This window comes from Plectropomus leopardus, chromosome 20 (genome assembly GCF_008729295.1).
Source record: "Plectropomus leopardus isolate mb chromosome 20, YSFRI_Pleo_2.0, whole genome shotgun sequence".
NCBI lineage: Eukaryota > Metazoa > Chordata > Actinopteri > Perciformes > Serranidae > Plectropomus > Plectropomus leopardus.
The window spans coordinates 2,865,183-2,890,434 of record NC_056482.1 but is presented as its reverse complement, the minus strand read 5'-3'; the positions used below and the strand labels follow the sequence as shown (position 1 = coordinate 2,890,434).

The 25,252-nt window shown below is 38.0% G+C and overlaps 2 protein-coding genes across 3 annotated transcripts; both read left to right on the top strand.

Moving 5' to 3' along the window:
• Window positions 1-1,467: 1,467 nt before the first annotated feature.
• Window positions 1,468-20,460, top strand: wdr91 (WD repeat domain 91). Its single transcript, XM_042509567.1, has 18 exons — window positions 1,468-1,718; window positions 4,684-4,820; window positions 4,923-5,102; window positions 5,199-5,406; window positions 5,593-5,675; window positions 6,991-7,100; window positions 11,184-11,355; window positions 12,255-12,455; window positions 13,179-13,375; window positions 13,476-13,530; window positions 13,653-13,748; window positions 14,822-14,916; window positions 15,572-15,725; window positions 16,698-16,806; window positions 17,624-17,736; window positions 17,891-17,998; window positions 19,568-19,657; window positions 20,134-20,460. Exons 2-18 carry the CDS (start codon window positions 4,698-4,700, stop codon window positions 20,296-20,298), a joined length of 2,259 nt encoding a protein of 752 aa, XP_042365501.1. The 5' UTR covers window positions 1,468-1,718; window positions 4,684-4,697; the 3' UTR covers window positions 20,299-20,460.
• Window positions 20,461-20,995: 535 nt separating this feature from the next.
• Window positions 20,996-24,548, top strand: ccdc82 (coiled-coil domain containing 82). 2 transcript variants are annotated; one of them, XM_042509504.1, is made up of 3 exons: window positions 20,996-21,143; window positions 21,245-21,934; window positions 23,671-24,548. In XM_042509504.1, exons 2-3 carry the CDS (start codon window positions 21,380-21,382, stop codon window positions 23,857-23,859), a joined length of 744 nt encoding a protein of 247 aa, XP_042365438.1. In that variant the 5' UTR covers window positions 20,996-21,143; window positions 21,245-21,379; the 3' UTR covers window positions 23,860-24,548. The 2 variants fall into 2 exon arrangements, with proteins under 2 accessions (XP_042365438.1, XP_042365437.1); XM_042509503.1 differs by having other exon boundaries at window positions 20,996-21,934.
• Window positions 24,549-25,252: the final 704 nt, after the last annotated feature.

Sequence of the window (25,252 nt, the reverse complement as noted above, 5' to 3'; positions counted from 1 at the left end):
TACAGTCAAACAGTGTTAGTTCACGTGCAATCTATTCTAACTAGCTATTCTAACATCGTAATTATACATGTTGGGCACGTGTTTGTGTGCACTCGCTTGTTCACACCAAGGCACTAATAATGCAGTACATGTGGTGGTATATTCACTATAACGATACATAATACTAAGTTATTTAAAGAGTCTGAGTACAAGAATGAAATTGAATGCACATTCGTTATTGTATGGCTTTTTAATCATCATACCTATCATGTTTATGCTTTGTTATGTATAGAGACACATTACATTTTTGATTTGTGGTCTACATAGTTAGGATCATATCTCTCACGTAAACACATGGTCAGTATCCGGTAGAATCGTAGAATGTCATTTACTCATATCAGGTCTTGCCAAGTTATCACCTATAACACAGGCAACAGTCCACGCCCTTGCAGCTGTGTGCTCCATTTACCTTGAAAAAGCCAAGGAACTGTATAAATGCGGACCAGAGTACGGCTGGAGGTTAGTTGGAAACATGAGGAGAGTGTTAATATAATTGACATAAAAGTTTGCAACCCCTGATGCATGTGAATTTCTTAAATTACTTGTTAATCACTTCTTCTTACTATTTTGTCTCATCAGTGAAAAGGAACTGAACTGACTGCTCATTACCTGAGCAAGAATTTGGGAGAAGACGCACAACAAAGATTGAGGGACTACGAGGAAAAACTCAAGAGAGCCTTGGTTTCTAAGGAGTTTTTAAAAAGACTCTAATAAAATGAACCAAACAAGCAAATTTTGACTTGTCTTTATTTACAGGCATCATTGGTTTGACACAGTTGCTCACAGTCACTCCTGTGAAGGTGGAGATGGAGGTACTCATTTTACATTGGTTAGGTTGTCATGATAAAAATTTTATTAGTTGCTGTATATTTATATTTTTTTATATATTTTTTTTCAAATAATTTAGTTTTCCAATGCCATATTAATTGTGGAATAGTAATAGTTGCTGTATATATATATATATATAGAGAGAGAGAGAGAGAGAGAAAGAGAGAGAGAGATATATATAGAGAGAGAGAGAGAGAGAGAGAGAGATAGATAGATAGATAGATAGATAGATAGATTATTTTTATTTTTAATTATTATTAAAAATAAGAGGGCGTATCTTGTAAATCGCAATGTGGGCGGAGTAAAACATTTGACCTCGCCCATACGGCGGTCTCCGGCCTGCAGTCGGGGGTACATGGTTTAATCAGCATGTTGATATATAGCTAAAAGGAGAAGTGCTCACTTACATGGAATTTTTTTTAATATGACAAAAATTACAGAAATATATCTACTGAGTGCAAAATAGTTTGGGATCTTTAAGTTAAACCTGTGAGCGTTTCTCAGTGTTTTTCTCAGTGTAGTGTGAAATGTTGGCCGCGTGATGGCGCTGTGGGGCTCCCCCTCGCTGTCTGCGTCACATGAACTCGTCACATGACTGTCAGGAGCAAACACAACAGGAAGAGAGTTTTCTCTTTGTTGTTGTTGTAAATATTTCACTTTTAATTACGTTTAGAAGATGACATAAGAGCAGCCCTGAGCTCCAGGTGTCACTGAGATCTAATTAAAGTTGATTCCGTTTTCGCGGGTCGACGGTTTTGTTTCCCGGCGGCTCGCGCTGCTGTCCTGCAACGAAGAAACAGAACGCCACTAAAAACCTGCCTAATTGAAGATAATCTCGATTACTAACCAAGGTATGTTAATATAAAGACACGACAGTGCCTTTTTTGTGTAAACACAACCCTGTACATTGTTTCGGCACATATTTAACCGTCCGAGCATGATTGAAATTCGTCAGAATATAAAGAATAATAACTAACTCGTCTGTTATGGCGGCACACGTCGCTGTGGTCGGTAGGAACTAACTAGAGCTTGTGGAACACTTCAAATGTACCAGTAATTTGAATTTATGTATTTTAGTTCCCTTACCAATGTTTGTTGTTTGCTGGGGTGTAAAATGAATGCGATAGTTGCCTTAACTATACATATGTTGAGTTAAATGAGATTTTTGAGTGGAGTTTGGCTTGAGCAGAGCGGAAGGAATCAAAATTACGCATGACAGAAACTGTTACATTCAAACTGACAGTTTAATTTAGACTTCACGCCTTTAACGAAGTTAGACTAGTCTCATGCATCGTTAAAACGTAATTTAAGCTGTACTGCAGTATATGTAAGGCTAATGCTAATCTATCAGCAGGACGAGTGTGTTTGCACAGTATGTATTTAAGAGTCGCGCTGAAGTGTGTTGGGATGTTCCATCACCAGACTTTACCACAAAATGCGTGTTTTAGCTGTGTATATATGACTAAAATATTACATCAAAAGATGATGTAATCCTTTGAAACATAAGCTCATTTGGTGGATTTCTTTTAAAAATATGGGAAAAGGCACTGAGCAACTTGAGAGGAAATTACCCCCAAAAATAAATTATTTAAAAGAGGAAGAATAGGAAGAATAAAGTTACCCGAAGGTACAAAAAAGTAACTGAAAAAGAGAGAAAAAAAGGGTAAAGTAAAAAACAACAAGAAAATAATAGGGAAAAATGCCTGAAATAATATTTCCATAACATAATTACCAAAATTACCCCAAAAAGAAATGAATTTAAAAAAGAAGAGGAAGAATGAAGTTACCTGAAGATACAAAAAAGTAACTGAAAAAGAGAGAAAAAAAGGTGAAGTAAAAAACAAGGAAATTAATTTTAGGCAAAAGTGCCTAAAAATAATAATTCCATAACATAATTACCAAATACCCCCATGAAAATGTAAAAATAAAGTTACACAAAGATACAAGGAAATCAACTGAAAAAGAGAGGGAAAGGGGGAAGTAATAAATATAAAAGAACTTGGAAATTATTAGGGAAAAAGTTCCTATTTTATGACCATTCTAAATTTAGTTTTCTGGACATTTTCCCCTCGCTCATTTAAATAATTTTCTAAATGTACTTTATTTTTGCAATTTACAGGACATTTCTTGCCAAGCTGCTCATTGGCTTTTTCACCTTTTTGAGAGAAATCAAAGCAGTTTGCTCTGGGTTCAAAGGTTCAGTTACTTGTGAAATGTTTGTATGCGCAAAAAAAATGATGTTGATCCAGGTTTCAAAGGATTTATAGACAAATTTAAGTATTTTTACATGGTTTATGTGGTTGATTATTTATGACATTTTCAATGTAATTTTTTGTAATTTTGACTAATTATCAGTGTTGGTATGATAAATTGATATATGATTTATTCTGTTAGTAATGTTTTAAATGAATTATTTTCTTTTGATAGTTAGAGCAATTGTTTACAACAAATATTTTACAAAAGAAAAGGCACCATCAACAGTACAGGTGAACCAAGTGGGCTACACATTTCTCACTAAGGGACTGTGTTATTTGTGCTGGGGTGTGGGGTGCTGCAAAATAGGGGGCTACATGTCAAATACACTTTTAAGCACTGGGGAGAGACTTGTGTTTTTGATTTTTGGCTTTAAGGGTGGGACTTACAACTTAAGATGGTAGAATTTGTTGGTAGTGGGTTTCAAAGGCCTTTTTTATTTAAGAATCAACCAAAGTAAATCAATCACAGCCAGAAACTGGAAAAACAGAAATTCTAGTCGGATTATCAAATTGGACTGCCTTTCGATACCCAATAAGTATGTCAGTTTGAGATTATTGTGTGTCCCTTTGCAGTTGTTTTATGTCTCTTTGGGATAATTGTATGTAGTTGTTGTTTTGTCTCTGTAGTTTTTTGTGTCTCTTTGTAGTTGTTTTGCATCTCTTTTGGGATAATTGTGCATCTCTATGCAGTTGTTTTGTGTCTCTATGTAGTTGTTGTTTTGTCTGTAGGTTTTTTATGTCTTGGTAGTTGTTTTTATGTCTCTGAGATAACTGTTAGTCCCTTCGTAGTTGTTTTGTGTCTCTTTAGGATAACTACATGTCCCTTTGTAGTTGTTTGGTGTCTCTTTGAGGTAATTTTGTGTCCCTTTGCTGTTGTTTTGCCCCTCTATGTAGTTATTTAATATCTTTTTGCAGTCTTTTGCAGTACCTTTGCATCTCCTTTTTTGTTCTCTTTGCTTTCACTCAGAATCATTTACTGAAGGTGAAGGCCTTGAGGCCCCCTGACACTTTGGGCCCCGGGGTCTGTGCATTGTAGATCCATTCAGTTATCCATACATTCATAGAAGTGATAAAAAGAAACTGCATTGGGAAAAAATGTATATGTACAACCATTCTTATTGCTCTGTATTGCAGAAAACAAGGAATATAAAGGATCAATTGCAGAAAAAGATGGAAAGACTTGGTCAGAGAGACAAGTTTTGCGGTGCAAGTTTAATTCTGCTGTTTTGCTGCTCTTGATGTGACGTTATTTTAAAAGTGAAATAAATTCTAACCAATTTTCCAGATGAGACTTTATAATACAGTTCCTCTAAAATGTATCTTACTGCATGAATAAACTCTCCCAAAACAAAGAAACATTTAAATAGAATAGACATCTTTGTTGTCCAGTGGTTTATAAAACTTTACAGACATTTATCATCACCAACACTTGTTCCAAACAGTTTAACTGAACTGTTACAGAAGTCACAGAGTCACAAACAAAAAAAAGAGTGTTTTTGTGTTGTAAAATAGCAGAAAAACAGCATTGTGTAACTGTAATGTTTTATACTGTACCTTTCAGGGTCAGAGGTCACCATGGGGTCGGCGGTTGAGAGGACGGACGAACACGTGAGAGAGTATCTGATCTACCGCGGTTTCACCAGCACTCTGAAACACTTGGACAGCGAGATCAAGGCCGATAAAGAGAAAGGCTTCAGGGTATGACTAATGGAAATGTAGAAACTTTTGTCTCGAGGGTTTGTTTAATGATGCAGACTCTTTTTCAGTTTGTCTTTAATCTGAGGCACCTTGTGTGTGCAGGTGGATAAGATTATTGATCAGCTGCAGCAGTTCGTCCAGAGCTTCGACCTGTTTGGTCTGAAGGAGTACTGGCTGTACCTGGACAGACGTCTGTTTTGCAGACTGGAGGACGTTTACAGATCCACAGTGAATAAACTGAGAACCAGCCTGTACAGATACTACGTCATCAACACTATCCAGGTAACAGCCCGCAGAGAAATCGAACACACCAGACTGTACGTACAGTTAGAAATCTCTCTTCTAAAGCCACGCCTTGGTTGTTTCTTCTCTCCATAGAAAGGAAACCTGGAGAAGACTCAGGAGTTCTTCCAAAAGCAGGGGCTGGAGCTGCAGAGTCAGGTCGAGTGGCGGGATTGGTTCATTCTGCCATTTATCCCCACCCCCGAGCAGAACCCTGCCTTCGCTCCATACTTCTCCCGCCAGTGGGCCGACACCTTCCTGGTGTCACTGCACAACTTCCTGTCAGTCCTCTTCCAGTGCATGCATATCCTTCAGCTGAAAACACAGGCGTGATGTTTCAGGTTTGCACTGTAACGTCCCCTTTAGATCAACTGTACATTAGATTTCATAGAGATGTTGTTGCACATGTCCAAAGGGCCCCACACTGGTCCACTGTGTCTGTCATTTAAACTCTGGATTTGCTGGTTTCTAGTCCTTAACTGGTTTTCACCCCAGCCGGTCCTGTTGAGTTTTGATGCTGAAGTCCAAAAGATGACTAGCCTGACAGAAGAGAACGAACAGCTCCGCCAGCTGGTGAGCATAGAAACATAATTAAAGTCTTTCTAAAAAGTGTTTTAACACTTAACATTTTTGTAAAATTGAGTTAAAAAAATGTAATCATGCTTTATGTGTCTGGTTCAGGTTCAGGTTCAGGTTACTTTATTTGTACCTGTAGGTAGAAGATAAAAGATAAAACAATTAAAGTTCCCCAGTGCTAATCAGAATCTTAAATATGTAATAAAAACACTAGACTATGAAGCCAAACCTAAAAACAATCTAAAAACTACTAGTGTTGTGGTTTAAGTAGTTCCTTGAAGTGGTTCAAAAAGTTCCATTAGTTCTTTAAGTGAAAATATTTCTGTTATTAGTTTCATGGACATTGTCGTGAAATTCCGATAATCCCAACATTGGCCTTATGGGAATTTTCAAAGGTCCATAGTGTATGTTAAAACGTCACCTTATTCAGTTAATAAAGTCTCATCATTTGCTTTAAAAATATCTCATCATTTAGTTGAAACTCCAGTTCATTAGATTAAAGGCCGAGCATTAACTCTGCTATTTGGCTTCAAAAAAGTCCCATCATCCATTAAAAATGTCCCATCACTCAGTTTAAGAAGGTCCATCAGTTATTAACCCTAAGAGACTATTTGGCTCATTTTACATGCTTTTCATTCATATTTTTTTCATAATGAGGTAATTACTCACTTAGTGAGTATTTGATATTTATGATTATGACATCTGCAAAGGCAAAGAACAAAAAAACAACAAAAAAAAATTGATATTACAACACCCAGAGAGAGCATTCATTCTCTGTTTAGGACGCCATTACTTTCTTGTATCGTTACATAGCAAATTGTTTTTTGTTGCTGAATCAGCGCTCTGAATGTTGCATGCAGAACCTGTAAAACAATAACATACTTTGCTTTATTTAAAAAAAAAAAAACATAAATCATTCATTCAAAAAATTCCATAATTTAGTTGGGGTAGGAATCAGACACCAAGATCCTATATCATCACGATACTTAGGTGACAACACATTATTTATTTCCATTTTAAAAATTTTGCAACATATTGAGTATAAAACATATTTGTAGATATATTCCAATTTATTACCTTTTTCAATGCAAATAAAGTCCCTAGTGAAAACATTTGTCAAATAAAATAAAGTTTCTCACTTTATTTTTTCCTCACAATATTTTTATTGCATCAAAATGTATCTTGTGGACTGAAAAAGCAGGTGGATTAATTGTTCTCGTGGAGTCAGCGTGCAGGCCTTTGTATTGTATGATGGTGTTGTTTATTCGTTTTTGTAATGATGTACCTGACCTGTCTGTCTCGTCTCGTCCAGCTGTTCGCCCTGCAGACTGAGAGTCGGGACCATAGAGACGGGGACGAGATGATCCACCACAAGCTGCCGGTGTACGTCCAGAACATGGACCGCCTGGGAGACACAGAGCTGTGAGACACTAACATCACTGTCTTTACTGATGACTGACCACAACTTAGATGGCTGCCACTCTGTCAGTTTTGTTAGTGTTCATCGTGTTGATGGAAAACACAGTCGACAGTATAATGCTTTTAACCAAAGTCATTTATTGGTCGATTTGTTTGCCGATTTGTTTTTTTAACACGGCTGACCCCGAGAGGGACTGTCCAAAGTATCCAAGATGGCTGCCATACTTTAAATAAAATTAAAGTATTATTTTTGTGACATTTCTCTGGGTATAAATTGCTTAAAATAACTAGACTAATAGGTATAAACTAAGTTCTGCTTTTGCACCAGTTTAAGCAGTTGAATGAAAAACAAAAAACTGTATGATGTGTTGTTGCAGGTGGCAGCCATCTTGAATTTTCTTTTTGTAATGTCCTTCCGTCATCGCACTTTTGTATTTTTCACTCTTTTCTTTTGTTTTATTTCAAACTTACAAACACAGGAAAGACACTTGAAATGTTTCTGATGTTAGCATGCTAGCTTGTTGTTAAGTTTTACCTCAGTGCGTTGAGTGAATGCATTTGTTTTACTGGTATTTTATTTCAAATTTTTACCAAGTCTGATATTTTAATTGTGAAGTTTTTTTTTTTAAACTTAAGAACATAACATGTCCGACCTCTTGCTAAATGAAGGGCGCTAAAGATTTTTGCCAGTGCTACTCAAAATTTAAAAGTATGATTTGAGGTTTTAGATTTATCTCCGAAATATGAGGATAAAAGATTTTTTTAGGATAAGTGTGAAATTCTGTGTAATGGTAGAGAAGTCACAATCAGAACTAAAATAGTGACAAAATAAATAATTAATTACTTAATTATCACAAGTTTTAAATTAACGTAATTGCTAATGTTTTGGGGATGAAATATCTTCCATACAACAGCGGTGTTATGATAATAAAATGTGATGAGGATGGAGGAATGTGAGAGGTTTTAATTTTCAGACAAGTGAAGTTGTAAGAGGCTGTTATTCATATATCGTAAGTCACTTTTATAAGGATTTTGAGGCACTTTAAAGCAGACAAAACTGCTGAAATATTTTCTTTTTATTCATATAAAATATATATTTAAAGAGTTTTAACTAACTTATTGTTAATGATACAGTATTTATGCTGTTTTACACTGTGTGCTGTGATGCAGTTGATGTTGCCAAATAAACAATTCACCTGATGAATTGTTGTTTCTTGTCAATACGATCCATTTTTAAAAATTCTTACTTAATGTTTTCATCGTTTCCTGGGCTGACAAATATAAACTCTAAAATGAATGCCTCTAGTGAGAAATTTGAACCCTTAGGGTCCACGTTAATATCACACGTATTTTGTTCTGCGCACAAAATACGCTTTTCAAAATCAAGCTTTAAAAAAATAGTACACATTAAAATTATTTTTTACTTTAACCAACATTAATCATAATCATAAATATCAAATATTCATTAATTTTCAGAATTTTAACCCATTAAATGCCAGCTTTTTGTCATGATGCCACCATGTTTCTAGATGAAAAAAACACAAAAAATGAAATGTTTTCAATATAATACGTTTTTATGCTTTGATGGCCGTGAGATGAATAATTGCAGTTTGAATGGGTTTTGCACTTATGAATGTCACAGTTTTGAATGAATCTTAAAATAAATAAATAAATAAATAAATAAAGGTTAGTTGTAAGAAGTGATTTAAAGGAACAGTGATAGAACTGTAGCTCCTGACAGCAGCGGCACGGTTGCCGCCTCCTCATAGATCATGTTTTAATCTTGAATGTAGTCATGGGAACAGCCAGCACGTTCTTGTGTGAAGACCTCAGGCTGTGCACAAGTCATTGAGGGGAGAGCAACTTTGAGACCTGATATAAATGATAGTGTGGAACAGCAAAAAGCCAATAGCCAGTTAACTGACGTCATTAGAAATGGGATAACTGTTAGACTAAATGTCTAATTCAAAGTAATAAACCCTAAATAAATCAATAAATCCGAATCACTGAATATCAAACTCTTAGTGATCAAGAAATACATTTTAAAAATAAATAAAAAATCTGGAACTGAACATCAAACCAATCTTAAAAAAAATCTAGAGGGGGAGATTTTTAAAAAGTCAACCTCAGATTCTCACATGCACAATGACATTACCTTGACTTTATGTATATCCAAGCAAAACGATAATCAGAAATTCCATTAAACACAACCCTGCCTTCCTCAGCTCTAATGAGGAAATACAACTGTTCATCTTTTGAATTCAACTTTCTCTCAGTCACAGAAGACTGAAGAGGCTTAATTGCATCATTAATTCATCATAAAACACCACAGTCAAACTTGACAGAAACAAAATAAAACTCATCCAAACTGTCTTGTTTACTCTTGTTAGTAATCTAGTTAGTAAGTCCACTGTTTCAACAATCTACAGCTCCGGTTTGGTCGAAATAAATCGTGAATTCCACAAGTTAGATGTAAAAAAAAACCCAAAAAAACCCATTTTATTCCCCACAGTCTCTCTGCCACCAGCAGTTTACAGTCCTGTAACTTCTCCTTCCACCACTAGGTGTCATGGTGCCTTTCAGCTCAGCTGTCTGTTCCACCAGTAGAAAACAGACTGAGCTCTAGTGGTGCATGCTGTGCACCACATACATTGAGTTTAATAGAAAGAGGAGTGCCTGTATTTATTTATTATGTATGGCATTTCTAAATACCCTGGTATACTGTAATACTGTAATACCAACCAAGCATTTTATTGCATTCAGTGTTTGACCCGGGTACACTGAGGGGGCTTAGAGGTTATACTATGATTTGATGGGTTAACAGACTGATGAACAAAAGAGTTGCTCTACCTTTTCAGTCGAGCCTCTGGGAAGTGTGAGAAGGATCTGACCTAAAATAACAGAGACAACATTCTTCAAGCATAATACAGCTTGAAAACTTGACTCAAGTGAAAAAGGAAGACAACAGGAGCGTTTTTGGTGTCCCTGAATCCACTGATGCTCCTGGAAGGGAATACTTAAAAAAAAAAAGACAGGAACTTATAACCAAAAAACTGTGGCTTAAAAGATCCAGGTCCAGTTTTGTTAAAGCATGAAAGACCTTTAATTCATAGGACTACAAACATTGAATATACACCAACGCGTATTAGCTTGCACCTTGTGTTCAGGGTGTAGTGAACACTCTGAACGCATTTCAGGGTGTTCACGACATCATCTGAACTTCTCTTTGTGCTTCACACTTTCAGGTGTGAGCAGAACTTAACAGTAACAGTAATAGCATCAGTAGGTTAAATTCTATACACCTGTTTGCAAATCAAAAAGGTACATGGAGACAGGTGGATGGAAATACTGGATATTAAAAGGAAAAAAAAAATCAAAATATTGCAAAAACATTTTTAAGATTGGCTGAGGTGCAGTACAAGGGAGACAGATTTGTGAACAGATATTATGTGTACTGAAGTAAGGAAAAAATCTCCACAAATGCTTTTATAATTATCAGAATTTTATATTTAAAATTATTTTGCAGAGTTGTAATTCTTTTCAAGCACCCTTTTCCCATATCATTTTCTTTGTTTAATTTTAGTTATTTTTCTTTAAGTTCTTAATTATTTTTCTGCAAATTTTGGGCTAGTTTCTTCTTAGGTTGCCCATAGCCGTTTGAAAGAAATCAAGCCTATTTGCTCAGGTGTCAAAGGGTTAATGGCACTGTACTAGAGAATTACCTCACCAGCTGTTTATCTCAGCCAACTTACAATATTCACATAACAGTGAAGTCAGTGGAAATGCACAGTAATTCACATTTTCTCTCGTAGATTTTGTGAAAATTTGGTCAATGGCAAAACAAATCCATAACAGCTGGTCTTTAGCATAGAATTTGGGCAATAGTCAAATATTGGCAAATGTACCGTACAAAGTCTTCATCAATGACATACACTGGAACATTATATTGAAAATGAAAATGAAAATGAAGATAAAAGTGCTAATAGGACATGGCTTTGCTTTATTACAGCTTTGATTCTCTTTGTACTCGTTTAGTTCTTTGCAGTTAAACTTTGTCACTTTTTTCCTCTCCCCTCACCCTATCAGGGACTTGGTGTCGAGCCAGCGCCCTATCAGCACCGCCACCACTCCCTCCAGAAACTTCTTCTCTACATTCCTGCCGCAGGGCAGACGCACTCCGGGGAAACCTCCTCAGCCCACCACGGGGTCCTCGCCAAGCCAGGTAGCTGTGGGCAGGAAGGAGCTACCAAACAATCAGGTAAGAGCGGAGCAGGATTTGAAAAGTTCAAAAGTTTGGTGGGATTTGAGAGCAGGTGACCACAGCAGCTGAATACCAAAAATTTCTAACTTTGACTCTACAGTTGGATAGATGTTTGAAAAAATACTGTTCAGGTGTTCTGCCGAGTTATTCTTTTCAGGATGTATACAGATTAAAACAGATATTTGGAACCCATGTGCATTTAAAATAAAAATGAAAATCTGTCAATATTTAGAATTTGGAACAAAACAAACTCCAACACAAAATTTAGTTTAAATGCCTTTAGCAAATGTTTAATCAAAACCCTTTTTTCTAAAGGGAAAATTTAAGTAAGAAAATAAATAAAAATAGCTCCCAAATTAAAAGTTCCTTCAATGCTGGCACTTGCTTTGTACTTTTTAATTAATTAATTTTATCTGCGATCATTAAAATACAACGCTGACACAGATAATCTGCAAAATGACAGGTAATCTGTCCACCCTTACCATCAATGCCCACAGTGTTAAGGCTTGTCCAGGTGCAGTTCCTCTGATGTCCACTAGTTGCAGCTTCAAGAAAATACTAATTGTATTAAATTGTATGGGAAAACCACTAACTTTCAAACCAAAATATGAAGACTGTGCACAACTTCATCTTCCAAGAGATCATTTTGCTTGTTATTCTGCAAGTCTGGTCTTATTGGATAATTACCTTGTTTTGAATGTCTCACTTAATCACACTGCTATCACACCTCTTTCGCTTCAAAATATTTGAGGACTTTTAGGGTCCTACACAGATGTTCCAGTCATCATTTTCTACAAATTATGGCTGTAAACTCTGGAAGACGTATTTGTAGGTCCTCAACATCGTGAATTCTGAACTGAGATCATCTTCTGTATCAAACAATTTGTCTTTTTTAGCCTACAAAGTCCAAAGAGGCAGTCCAAGCTAAGGAGGTGAAGCCAGTTTCCAGCCAGGTATCGACCAATGAACCTGCGAGCTCCCAGTCCCAACAGTCAACAAACCAGTCAACAAACCAGCCGTCACACAACAGACACAAGAGAATCCAGGACCACGAGAAAGAGAGGAAGGAGCTTTTCTCTAAACCACCACCACAGCAGGTACCTGAGAGGGGTCACTGAGGGAGGTTTGGCAGTAGAACTCAGGTCACAGCCGTCTGATGCATTTTTTGACAAAATCTGCTTTCCTTGTTCAGTCAGTTTTTTGTGAAAGAACACTGTGACATGTTGGGAAAAGCATCTATTCATATTCTTGCTAATAAGATGATGAGAGGATGACAAAGCTCTCCTTTCCGTACATTATCAGTGTTGTAGTACTCGAGATCGGTCTTGGTTTCAAGACCATTTTCTGAAGGTCTCATCTTGAACTCTGCTATATTTTTACTCAGTCTAGCTGTGATTGGCAGTTCAGCTCAGTGCATGAGTACAGACACGGAAGTCAGGAAAGCAGTCAAGTCAAGAGCGAGTGAGATTGAAACAAAGGTGTTATATTAGGTATGATTTTTTCTGTACTCCATTGAGCTCTTTAGAAGAGGCTAGATTTATTAGTCATTTAAAAAAGAAAAGTCAAAGCTGCTCAACCCATAACATGCAGCAATGGGCCGCTGGTCGGACTCAAACCAGGAGCCACTGCGATGAGGACACATAGCGTCTGAATTTGGTGCTGAATGGCATTCTGAATATTACCCGGCCTTGATGACACACAGCAGCTGCTCCATTCAAATGAAGCGCATTATGTTTGAAGTTTAGCTGCTGGAAAAGCTTCCTAGGACATGACATTGAATCTGTTTACACTAACAGCATCCTTCCATGTGTTACCTTCAGACACCTGAGAAGAAAGCTGAAGTGGGAGAGGTAGAGCCTCCTGCTGAGACCTCCAGCGAACCTTCTGACTCCTCCTCAAACAGCCGGAGTGGAGGAGGAGCAGGAACAGAGGGAGGAGGACTGTCAGCCGAACAGCCGTTCATCAAACTCAGCCAGGAGGAGTACGGAGAACACCACTCCTCCATCATGCACTGCAGGTCGGCCTCCAACACACCACAGTTTGGTGTACCTGGTCAAATCTCACTCGCTGAAACTTAAGTCTTCTCTCTTTCATCCATTTCTCCTTCTGTTTTCCAGAGTTGACTGTTCTGGTCGCCGGGTTGCCAGTTTGGACGTAGATGGAGTCATTAAGGTGAATATGTAACATTTTTGGGGGGGGGGGGGGGGCTGTACAAACATAGAAAAGAGGGGAAAAAAACATGCATATTACTACATAAAAACACACAATGTAGTTAAAATTCTCTTTTTCCTCAGGTGTGGTCATTCAACCCCATCATGCAGACGAAAGCCACCATCATGTCCAAGTCTCCTCTGCTGTCTTTGGAGTGGGCCACCAAACCAGACAGACTGGTACGAACACAGACTGCACATAAACTGAGTAACGTTACATTAAAAACATGGATCAGGTCTCTATTGATACTTACTGTATATATGATCATTGATGACATTCAGTCATTAATAAAGTGCTGAGCTCAATAAACAACATGCAAGGACAGAAAGATCAAATGAAGTAAGAGTATAAATACCATGTAACACACAAGATCCCACACATACAGTTGAAACGTTGGTAATGGAAAATTGGTACTGAATGTTACAGACACTAAGTTAGTGTAATAAGTGCAATTTTGGGGACAAAAGTCACATTATAAGGCCATTATGGGCTGGATTTGGTTAGTTTAGACATGTAGCAGATTATAGTGGAGGTTAGCATGAGGATCAGGAGAATGTATGCAAGTTAGTAGGCAAGTTTCCATCACAGATTTGCGCAAAATGTATGCGATATTTTTGAAATGTTGATAAAAAACAAGAGATGACTGCATTTCCATTGAGTGATATTCTGTGACTTCTTCTCTGGTAATAACATCCCAGTAACCATGGTGATTGATGTTCAAAACATTAGCAGCTTTATTTCTATTGCAGCCACCGCACTTAGACATAGGTGTGTCATGGCGCCATAATGGAAAGGCGAGCCCCTTATACGTGGGTGTGGCCACGTATGAGGGATTTCTGGGAGATGATAGTCCACAATTTCACAGAGGATTTGTGGATTCAAAATTTCCGGATGAACCGCTCAACTTCTGAAGAGTTATGCAATGCAATAACACCTCTTGTAGCTCCTGCTGCATCATGATGGAGCCAGTTTCTCCTGACAAACACATAGCCATAGCAACATGTGACCTAGAAAAGACAAAAAGTTTTTCCATTGTAGTTTTTCAACTTTTTTGCACTAAATGGGAGTTTTTCAAAATTGGCAAGTTTCCATTAGGTGTATTTTATATTCGTAATTCCAGTTTGCGCAGTTTTAGGGTTAATGGAAACCCAGCTAGTGAAAGATACCGTCTAAGTCCTCTAAGTGAGACAAACTTTGTGTTTGTGTGTGTGTGTGTGTGTGTGTGTGTGTGTGTGTGTGTGTGTGTGGTCAGTTGTTGCTAGGCAGCGGCGTTGGCACAGTGCGGCTGTACGATACGGACGCCAAGAAGAATCTTTATGAGATGAACATTGATGAAAGTCATCCACGGTAAACCTGCTTTCCTGTCCACTGTGTTGTATTACACGTATTGTATTAAAAGTATATTAAACGTTTTTTTAAATTTGTTTTTTTATTAATACTGTGAACACTCATTTTTCTATATTAAGTTCACTCTTTCAAATTGCACTGTTAAGTGCAAAAATGCTCCATTGAAACTCATCCAAACAATTTTTGATCCCACAGCCATCAAAGCATAAACTCATGCATTGTATTATTTTTGGGTGTCATTCTGGGCTTTTGTCTTGGAATTTGTCATTTTTTCTATTTTCCACCCGATGGTGGTTATTTTTTTATTTTTATTTTTTTTTTACCATATTTGGCATATGAAGAAAATACATGCTTTTACCACTAGGTGCACTGTCACAGACTGTGATAGTCCAAAAAAATCTACTTTGCATGTAGTATATTGAAGATAATTCATTTTTTGCTTGTTTTTTGGAGTACATTAAAAATAATGAATTTAAAAAAAATTTTTTTTTTTTTTTTTACTCAATAACATACTGACATCGTGACAAAAACCTGGCATATAAAGGGTTACAATTCTGAAAATTTATAAATATTAATAATATTTTGTCACTTAGCAATGACTGTTTGATGCAGAGATACAGATTGTGATGCTGATTGACCGTCCTCTGTCTCCCAGTATCTTGTCTTTAGCCTGCAGTCCCAGCGGTTCCTCGTTCGTCTGTTCAGCTGCAGCTCTCAGTCGATCTGGAAGTGTCGAATCCACACCTCGACTTCCCATACCAGTGTCGGGACAGCTGCTGCTCTGGGACACGAAGACCGTCAAACAACAGGTAATTGAGCAGCACATTCAGTAACAGTTATTTTGCTAATAAGCTGATGCATCAGGCCAATGGCAGCAGCTAAGAGAGTACTCTGTAGTGGTTGAATAGTACTGTCAGATTCACAATGGACAGATTCAAAAATGATTGAAAACAGTTTTAAAAAGTCCCACACATGGTTCTTCTTTGTCAATGTCTGTCACCTGCAGAGGCTGAATGACATATTAAAATGTTTCAACAGGCCACCATCAGCCCAGCAACCAGCAACTGGTGATATAATCAGTTCAGTTCAGTTCAGTTCAGTTCAATTCAATTTTAATATTTGTCCCAGAGGGCAATTTGTGTTGCAGTAAGTGTGCAGACTATGAGCTGATTGAATGCCTACCTCAAAGATAAATGTTTTTGTTTTTAATATTTTCATTAAATAATTTATTGAAAGTGAAGTTACTTCTAAAGTGATTTTTTTGGGGGGGGGGGGGGGGACTGTTTTATATTGACTCATCCAGGTTAGGTAGCGATCAAAGTATACTCACAGACAGATGACACATTTTGTAATCTAAAACTTGTGTTTTCCTTTAATTTCTTATCCGTCTGCTAATACAGACACAATTTGGTTGTTTATAGCACAACAACATCTCTTTAAATGTGATAAAGTAGTAAAAAAAAAGTAATTTTAAGTATATATGCAATTTTATTAATGTGTCATTTATCACAGCTGTAGGATGCTGGAAAAGCTTGAAAACAGATCTTGAAAGTGCTTGAAATGTGCTTGAATTTGACCTTGGAAAAGACGTATGAACTCTGACATAAAGCACAAACAACATGATGCAGAAACATAGAACAGATGTCATTAATCTGTACACAGGGTGACTTGTACCTGTGCACATTTAAGCTCCACAGGAGCAGATTCACAAGTGTCCATCATAACTCCATAGGGCTTAAAATGTCTGTGTGGTGTCAGTCAGTATTCTGTCTGTCTCTCAGCTCCAGTTCTCTTTAGAGCCTGAACCAGTAGCCATTAACTGCACAGCCTTCAACCACAATGGAAACCTGCTGGTGACGGGAGCTGCTGACGGCGTCATCAGACTGTTCGGTCAGTGTTTCTCAGCGACACCACTAAAGACTATTTACGCTGCAGATTCCTCTGATGAGATTTTACATTCACTTTCAGTGTCAGACCTCAGAAATAAGGACAGATGATCTTAACCCTTTAACACCTGGATTGACATCAGTTCACTCGTGTTGCATTCTGCTGCCTCTGAAACCTGAGAAAATTGGATTGATTTATTTCATAAACATGGGAAAAGCATAATGAGCAACTTGGCAAGAAATGTCCGGCAAACTGCAAAAAAATTGTATAGTTGAGAAGGAATTAATTCAAAAACTAGCAGACGAATGTCGAGAGAAAAATGTCTAGAAAACTATTTTTTGTCATTCTTATATATTTAAAAATTCTTTTTTTGGATCACTTTCTTGTTTGTTTTTTATTTTACTTGTTAAGCTTTTTTATTTATCTTTTTTTCTTATTTTCCTGTAATTTTCTTGTAACTTTACTCATTGCTTGCTAATTTTTTGGCCATTTCTTTTGAAGTTGCTTGTCACCCTCTTCCCATGTTCTTGAAAGACTTCAAGCCAAGTTGCTCAAGTTTCAAAGGGTTAATGGCTTGACATCATTCAAGATATGTTTCTTTTTCTAAATAACAGTCAGAGATTGGATTCATTCTCCTTGTTAAAGACTTTTAAATCAGTCCTGAGCACTTATATATCTTAACTGAACCAGCTGAATACAGAAAACAGCACATGTTCAGTCCACTATTATGATGTGTAGTTACCTTTAGTTGCTGTGTGTGAACATAATTCTACTTTTTGGGGTACTTTCTGTAACACTTCCATATGAATCTGTGCTGTAGATATGCAGCGGTATGAGAGCGCTATGAGCTGGAGAGCTCACGACGGAGAAGTTTACAGCGTGGAGTTCAGCTACGATGAAAACACCGTCTTCAGCATCGGAGAAGACGGAAAGGTGTTGATTCTGTGGAAAAGCCAAACTGTTGTTTTTTTGTTTAATCTAATCTTGGATGTTTTAAAACAAGTTTTAATGTTGCAGAGCATGTTGCATGTCAGGACAGACACTGCCAGAACAGTTTTCAGGTAACTGAATAAATGTGTGTGTTCAGTTCATCCAGTGGAACATCCATCGGTGTGGCGTGAAGCAGTCGGAGCAGGCTTTACCTCAGGATGCCACAGGGCCCTTCATCCTGTCAGGGTACAGTGGATACAAGCAGGTAAGCACTGTTACCATGGAAACAGGTGTACCTAGCAGACTACAGCACCTTTTGTCTATTTAGTTATTATGCCTCCGTGACACTGATAGCACAGGTTGCAGGCATTATTTTTCTGTCCATCCAACCAACCCTCTGCCTGTACGTCCAGTTTTCGTGAGTATGACATCTCGCAACCACCTTGTGGGAATTTCTTCAAATTTAGCACAAGCGTCCACTTGGACTCAAGAGTGTACTAATTATAATCTGGTGGTTGAAGGTCAAAGGCCAAGGTCACTGTGACCTCATATAATATGTTTTTGGCCATAACTCAAGAATTCATACGCTCAAATTTCACACAAATGCCTAAAGTCTGCTGCAGACTGTGAGACTTTTCTAATCTTACAAGTTTAATATACTTGTATATGACATCAGGTTTGATGTACGCAGACCAGGGTTGGAAATTAACTTTTTTGTCCACCTGCCATTGTGGCTTTTGGAGGCCAAAAAATCTAACCAGCCACTCAATAAATTTCCATTTTCTTTTTTTTATTTTTGGCTTGTGAGTGACGCAAATCCAGCAGCTACTTGCACATTTTACCAGCGTTCAACTGGTGGCTGGTGCTTATTTCCAATGCTGGTGTAGATTGTACAGTGACATCACCCACTTAATCACAGGCTACGACCTATGTCCATCACCGTCAGTATGCAAGAACAAAACCTTACTGGCGTGCGTAATCAATCTATGCTGATAGTGGTCAGAAAGAAATGTAAACAAACAAATCCAGCCCTCACCATAGTTGCATTTATGTGTGTCGGGAAAAGTCTGAAGAGGAGGAGGATGTGGACGCTGTCGTGGCTGGAAAAAAAGAGGCCAACTTGGAACGCCAGTTTTGCAACAAGAACTCAAAGTATTTACTAGTATCTGTTAGCATTTAGCAGTGTTGTGCTATCTTTGATCACATGACCGTGAGAACAGCCATCCTTGAACCTCTCTCACTGTGCAACGAGGGACCACTGTTTTAGAGCCGCAACCAAAGATATCACCATGTTTCTTTCATGTTAGTCAGCTTTCGTCTGAGACAGCCCAAAATCACACAGTGTTTACCGGGCATAATGAGATATAATGGTGAAGTGATGACGTTCTGCATTTCCAAGAGGTCCAATTTGCTGTGACATTATAATTTTCCGCAAAGAGAACAACACTTTTCTGACCATTTCCAACATTATAACTCAGGAACAGAAGGGAAGACATTTGTTCAGACATTCAGTGACACTAATCTCAGGTGTCCACCTTGAAACTGATTTGATAGATCATCTGTGCTGCCGGGAGGAAGATGTATCAGGTGTTTTCACAGAGATGGATGCAAACTCTAAGTGCAGCTTGACTTGTTTGAGGAGGCATACGACCCTGTGGACAGCCTCAGGGTCATATTCATCTGTTAACCAATCGTAGTTTTCATCATTTACTTCTCACTTACTAAAACACTAGAAAGTCAAGATGACATCACAGTTGTAAAATAAAAAATGAAATGATTAAAAATAAATAAATTTAATGATAAATTGATGTCTAAATGTGTGACTCTTTTTCAGGTTCAGGTTCCTCGAGGTCGACTCTTTACCTTTGACTCTGAAGGCCAACACATCCTGACCTGCTCCAGCACCGGAGGACTCATATACAGGGTATATACTTCATAAGATAACAGTAACTCCATTAGTCCTGAGGGAAATTACTGTGCAGCAGATGAAATTCATTTTCACATTTATATCTCAGCTTCTTGAAATTTTCTTTAATTTTTTTATGTTTTGTTATTTTTAATAATTATGAATTTTGTCAAATTTGTATTTACTTTTAGTGTTGGTATTTGTGTGTAATATTTGATGTGTATCATTATTTTTATTATTTCACTTTTTGTAAGAATCTTTTTGTATGATTTTGATGTTTTTTTTTTACCAAACTTTTCTAAGATAAGAAGTTGATTGCATATCAGTGAAGTTTCTCTTTGTTAAACCATGAATATTTTCATTAAGACAATTTAATTGAAATGTTTTTGTTGTGTTTTGTTTCCCTGTACTTAATCAAAATAAGTATTTTTGTTCAAATTATGTTTTCTATTTTGAGTTTCTAACGTGTCTCTCTTTCTCCTCCCTTCTTTCAGCTGACCAATGGAGAGCCAGCTCTGGAGAGCGTGCTGTCACTGGGCGGGCACAAAGCGCCGGTGGTGACAGTCGATTGGTGCTCGGCGGTGGACTGCGGCACCTGTCTGACCGCCTCCATGGATGGGAAGATTAAACTGAGCACGCTCCTGGCACAGAAGTCCTGACTGATGAGGGGTCAGAGGTCACAATAAACTGATTCATTTTGCTCACTGATGGAGATTATTCCAGAATCTGATAATCACAATATGCCATCTGTTTCATTATGTCATGCAGTTAAAACTCACCAACTTGTTATAAAACCATATTAAAATCCCACTTTAAATTCAGTCGGAGAGCAAGTGTCTTTCTTAAAGCCGCATTAATTGATTTTTCTCCTAAAAATGTGCTAAAATCCTGCAGATGTCCTAAAGTCATAGAAACGCCCAAAAATCCTACAAATGTCCTGAAACATAGTAACATGCTAAAATCCTACATATGTACTAAAATCCTAGAAATGGCTTAAACCTTAGAAATGTCCTAAAATCATAGAATGTCCTGAAATCCTAGCAATGTCCTAAAATCCCGGAAACGTCCTAAAATCATAGAATGCTTAAAAGATGTCCTAAAATCCTAGAAACATGCTAAAATCCTAGAAACGTCCCAAAATCCTACAAATGTCCTGAAATCCTAGAAACATGCTAAAATCCTAGACATGTGCTATAATGCTAGAAATGTCCTGCAATCCTAGAAACATGCTAAAATCCTAGAGATCGTAGAAACGTCCTCAAATCCCAGAAATGCCCAAAAATTGTAGAAACGTGCTAAAACCCTTGTAATGTCCCCCTGCACCCATGCCTGGGACCGGCTTCCAATTTCGGTCTGCAGCAGCAGTAACTGCCGTCGACCACAGGGGGAGCTCTAACAGTCTGTGCTGTACTTTCTGTCAACGAAGAAGAAGCGGGAGCCACAACAATAACACACAGCTAGCACCACTGGCAAGAACATCTGCTGAATGTCCCGTTTTTAGCTCGTAAGTTCAATTTTAACACCAATACGCAGAACGTTTCCGTGAGTAATCAAAAATACATCTGCACGGAGGTGAATTGAGGCTCCACGTTGTGTTGTTAACAGAAATAACATGCTGTGGCTGTTGTGACGCGCAGGCAGCAGAAGCTAACTAGCTGCTCCGTTAGCTTGTTTCCAGCCAGCCCGCTCCTCTGCTCCTCTCTCCGTTAATGTCACTGGGATCCGACTCCGCGCGCAGACATGGAGAGCTTGTACAAGCGGAAAATGTTCGCGTCGATGCGGAAAACCAAAGTGGACGCGTCGAAGAAGCGGCAGATCGGCCTGCCCGCCTCAATCCTAGACGACAGTGACGAAGGCTCCTTCACCTCCTCCTCCTCCTCCTCCGGATCCCAGTCCGACTTCCAGAGCTCCCCGGAAGAGGACAGCGAGCAGGAGCAGGAGGACCGAGACCGGAGCGACTCCGGGGCGACTTCCAGCGACGACAGCCGCTCCGTGACACGCAGAAAGCGCTCGTTCCTGGGAGGCGACGACAGCTCCTCGTCCTCCAGTCCCGGGGAGGAGGACTCGACAAACGATGAGGAGGAGAAGGACAGGAGCCAGCCCAAGAGGACGGTGCAGCCGAGGAAGCGGAGCAGGCTGCAGCGGCCGGACGAGTCGGACTCGGAACACGCGGAGGAGAAGCGGACAGAGGAGGCGGAGAAGGCGAAGAGGAAGCAGAGACACAACAAGCTGCTGGCGCTGTCCCGGAGGATGAAGGCCCGGGTCCCCAACCGGAGGAGGAGCCGCCTCAAGCAGGTAGCTGCACCTCTGCAGGACCCCCATCACACACAGCCCTTTAACACTTAAGACCCCCGATGAGATCAAATGTGCATATATTAATCATAATAAAAAGGTATTCACAAAATATCGGCATGTCATCGGTATCGGATAGATATAGATTATAATGATATATAGGAATCGGCCAACATGTTGACACCTGTCAATATGACAAACGTATGCTTTTATTATCACTGACAAAATGAACATGTACAAAACATCAAACACAAGATGAAATATTTTTCTTGCTTTGCACAATAAGTATTGATTTTAATATCGGAAAATAAAACATACACAGAAAAGCATTGTATTTCAAGTTTCCATCTGCTGGTGGGCCTTCACAATAATAAGAGCATATTATATCAGATATCACCAAAAAATCCAACATTGTGCATAATATGAGCAGAAATCATAATATTGGCTGATTCGATAGGTCATTTTAAAGACCAATATCTGCCAATAGTGATGATGCGCTGATATTATCCAGCAGGGTTTGAACTTTCTGAACAAAGGTTGGGCAAATAAATAATAATAGGTATTGATTTTTAATGATTGAAAGCAAAGCTTAGATGCCTTTTCCTGTTATTTTAACAGGAAATTTTAGCAGGAAAATTGGTTTGGTTTCTTTCAGTAACATGGGAACATAATAAGCAATTTGGAAAGAAATGGTATGCAAACTGAGAAAAATGTCTTAAACTGTATTTATAATTATTTTTAACGGTGTGTATGTGTGTGTGTGTGTGTGTGTGTATTAGCCCTTTCTTGAGGTCATTGTCTTTTTTTGTGTATGTGTTTTTGTTTTTAACTTTCTGTCTTTAAAAAAAAACAACTTGATGTCAGGTAATTTTCTTGTAACGTTTTACTAATTTCTTGCTACTTTTATGGGCATTTTTTGTAAAGTTGCTCGTTGCCCTCTTCCCCTGTTTTTGAAAGAAATCGCGCCAATTTGCTTTCTCTCAGCAAGAGGAAAATGTTCAGAAATCTGTATAATTCTGTTAATTGTGTCTTTAAAGTTGTGTTACAGAAAAGGAAAATATACATGTACATTTTTTAGCACTTTCATAAGGTCATTTTCATAAAAGGGTATTAAGACTTGTTTTTTGCTTTTTTAAAACTTTTACTTTAGTTTTATATTATTTTCTTGTAACTTTGCGCAAATGTTTTGCTCATTTTTATACTATTTTTTAAGTTGCCCGTTGACCTCCTCCCATTTTTTTGAAAGAAATCAAGCTAATTTGCGATCTCTCAATGAGAGAAAAATGTCCAGAAAACTGTAGTTATAATTATCCTATTTATGTCTTAAAAATTGTGGTGAAAAAAAAGAAGAAAAAAAAATTTTTTAGCACTTCCTCCAGATAATTTCCTTGTTTTTTTGCCTTTCTTTTTTAAGTTTTCTTTCTTTTTTTTATTTAACATATTTTCAGGTAACTCTCTTGTAACTTTTTGCTAATTTCTAGCTTTTTTTGCAGCAATTTTTTGTTAAGTTGCTTGTTGCCCTTTGCCCATGTTTTTGAAAGAAATTAAGCCAATTTGCTTAAGTTTCAAAGAGTTAAGCAACAGACACAACATACACCCCAAATCTCCAATGCTCTTTCTGAAGGTTTTCTCTGACCACCTCACCTGTTTATTTAACCTTCATCAGATAGTATTTATTCTGTGTCTGATTTTTCTGTTAGACTATCACGTCATTGTCTGAAATGTGTTTGTATGTTCAGGATGTGGTCGATGAGGAAGAGTCCAAAGACGGTGAGGACGAAGCCAGAGGTGGGAAAGAAGGAGGCGGAGGAGAAAACGGCGACAATAAACAGGCTGCAGAAGGTGATGAGGGAGGTCAGGAGGAGAAGAAAGACACAGAGGAGGAGAAAGAAGGCGAGGAGGAGGAGGAGGAGGAGGAGGAGAAGTAGATCCACTCAGTGATGGAGAACAGAGAACGAGTTTGAATGTGAAGGACTAAATCCTTAAACCATCTGAAACAGACTCATAACTGTTAGTTTGTACAGCTTTTCTTTCTCCCACGGCATTTAAAGTGGAAAACAAAGACACTAAGTCCTGGAGTTACAACATTTTCTCCAGGTTTTTTGTCGCAATAGAAACAGACATTTGTGAAATGACACAAAAAGATGTTCAGATGATTTAGACAACCTCACTGACCCGTTAGGAATTTGGTGAAGGAGGTGGAGCTTGAATTGGGGCACAGCTTTAGACGGATGCTGAGAAAAGTGGCTCATTGATATGTCACTCAGTGTCAAATGATCATTCTGATTGGTCCACGCCTGCTGATCTGCTGACGTACTGCATGTCATGTCAGTTTTATTTACATCCCAAAGTAAATCATCCCAGTTGGTGATCCCAGTTAGATGTCGTGACACCCATGTTGCACTGACAGGTGCGATCTATCTGCAGGTGTTAAACAGGTGATAATGTGAATTTGGTCGTTTTAATGTTTCATTCCCACACAGCTTGCATAGCAAGTGCAGCCTATTGGACATCATTTAAACCGCAAAACCCTGAAAGTGTTAACCTGTATTATTTAATAAAATTTAGCAGCAGTGTTAACCCTTTGAGACCTAGAGCAAGTTAAGTTTTCTTGTGCTGCATTCAAGATGCCTTTCACAAGATGTTTGTCCTTTTGAAACCTGAGCAGATTGATTTGATTTCTTTAAAAAAAAAAAAGAAGGGATGGGAGGGCAACTTGGCAAGAAATGTCCCTGAAATTGCCTACCCATTAGTTTTATTAGAAATTATCCAAAAAGTGAAAAATGTCCAGAAAAATATATTTGTATAATTATTCTTCCAAAAAAAATTACATATTTACATATTGTTCAATTTTCTGAGCAATTTTTTTGTGGGGTTTTTGATTTCTTTTTTGTACTAATTTTCTGGTAATTTTCTTGCAACTTTTCAAAAATTGCAAAAATTTTCTTTTTTGTTTTTGTTTTCTTTTTTGGGGCAAGTTTCTTGTTGCTGTCTTGCCATCTTTTTGAAAGAAATCAGTTTGATTGGGTTTCAAAGGGTTAAAGGTAACTTACGTATTTTTTCCCCAAAGGGACCTTATTTTCCCATGTTTTTGCATCTAATTGACTAATGGGAACAACTATATTAGAAATTAGTCCAGTCCTGAAAGAGACAAAACAGGCTGCAGTGTAATTCCTGCTGGCAATTGAGCACCATCAACTTACGTCCTCTAACTGTGTTTTCGCCACTAACAGGCTCAAATTTTTTGAAGTGTCTGAAAACCTGATGGGAAGGATCCCTATAGAGATAGACTTAGTAGGGTCCTTTTTGTTCAACCAGAAA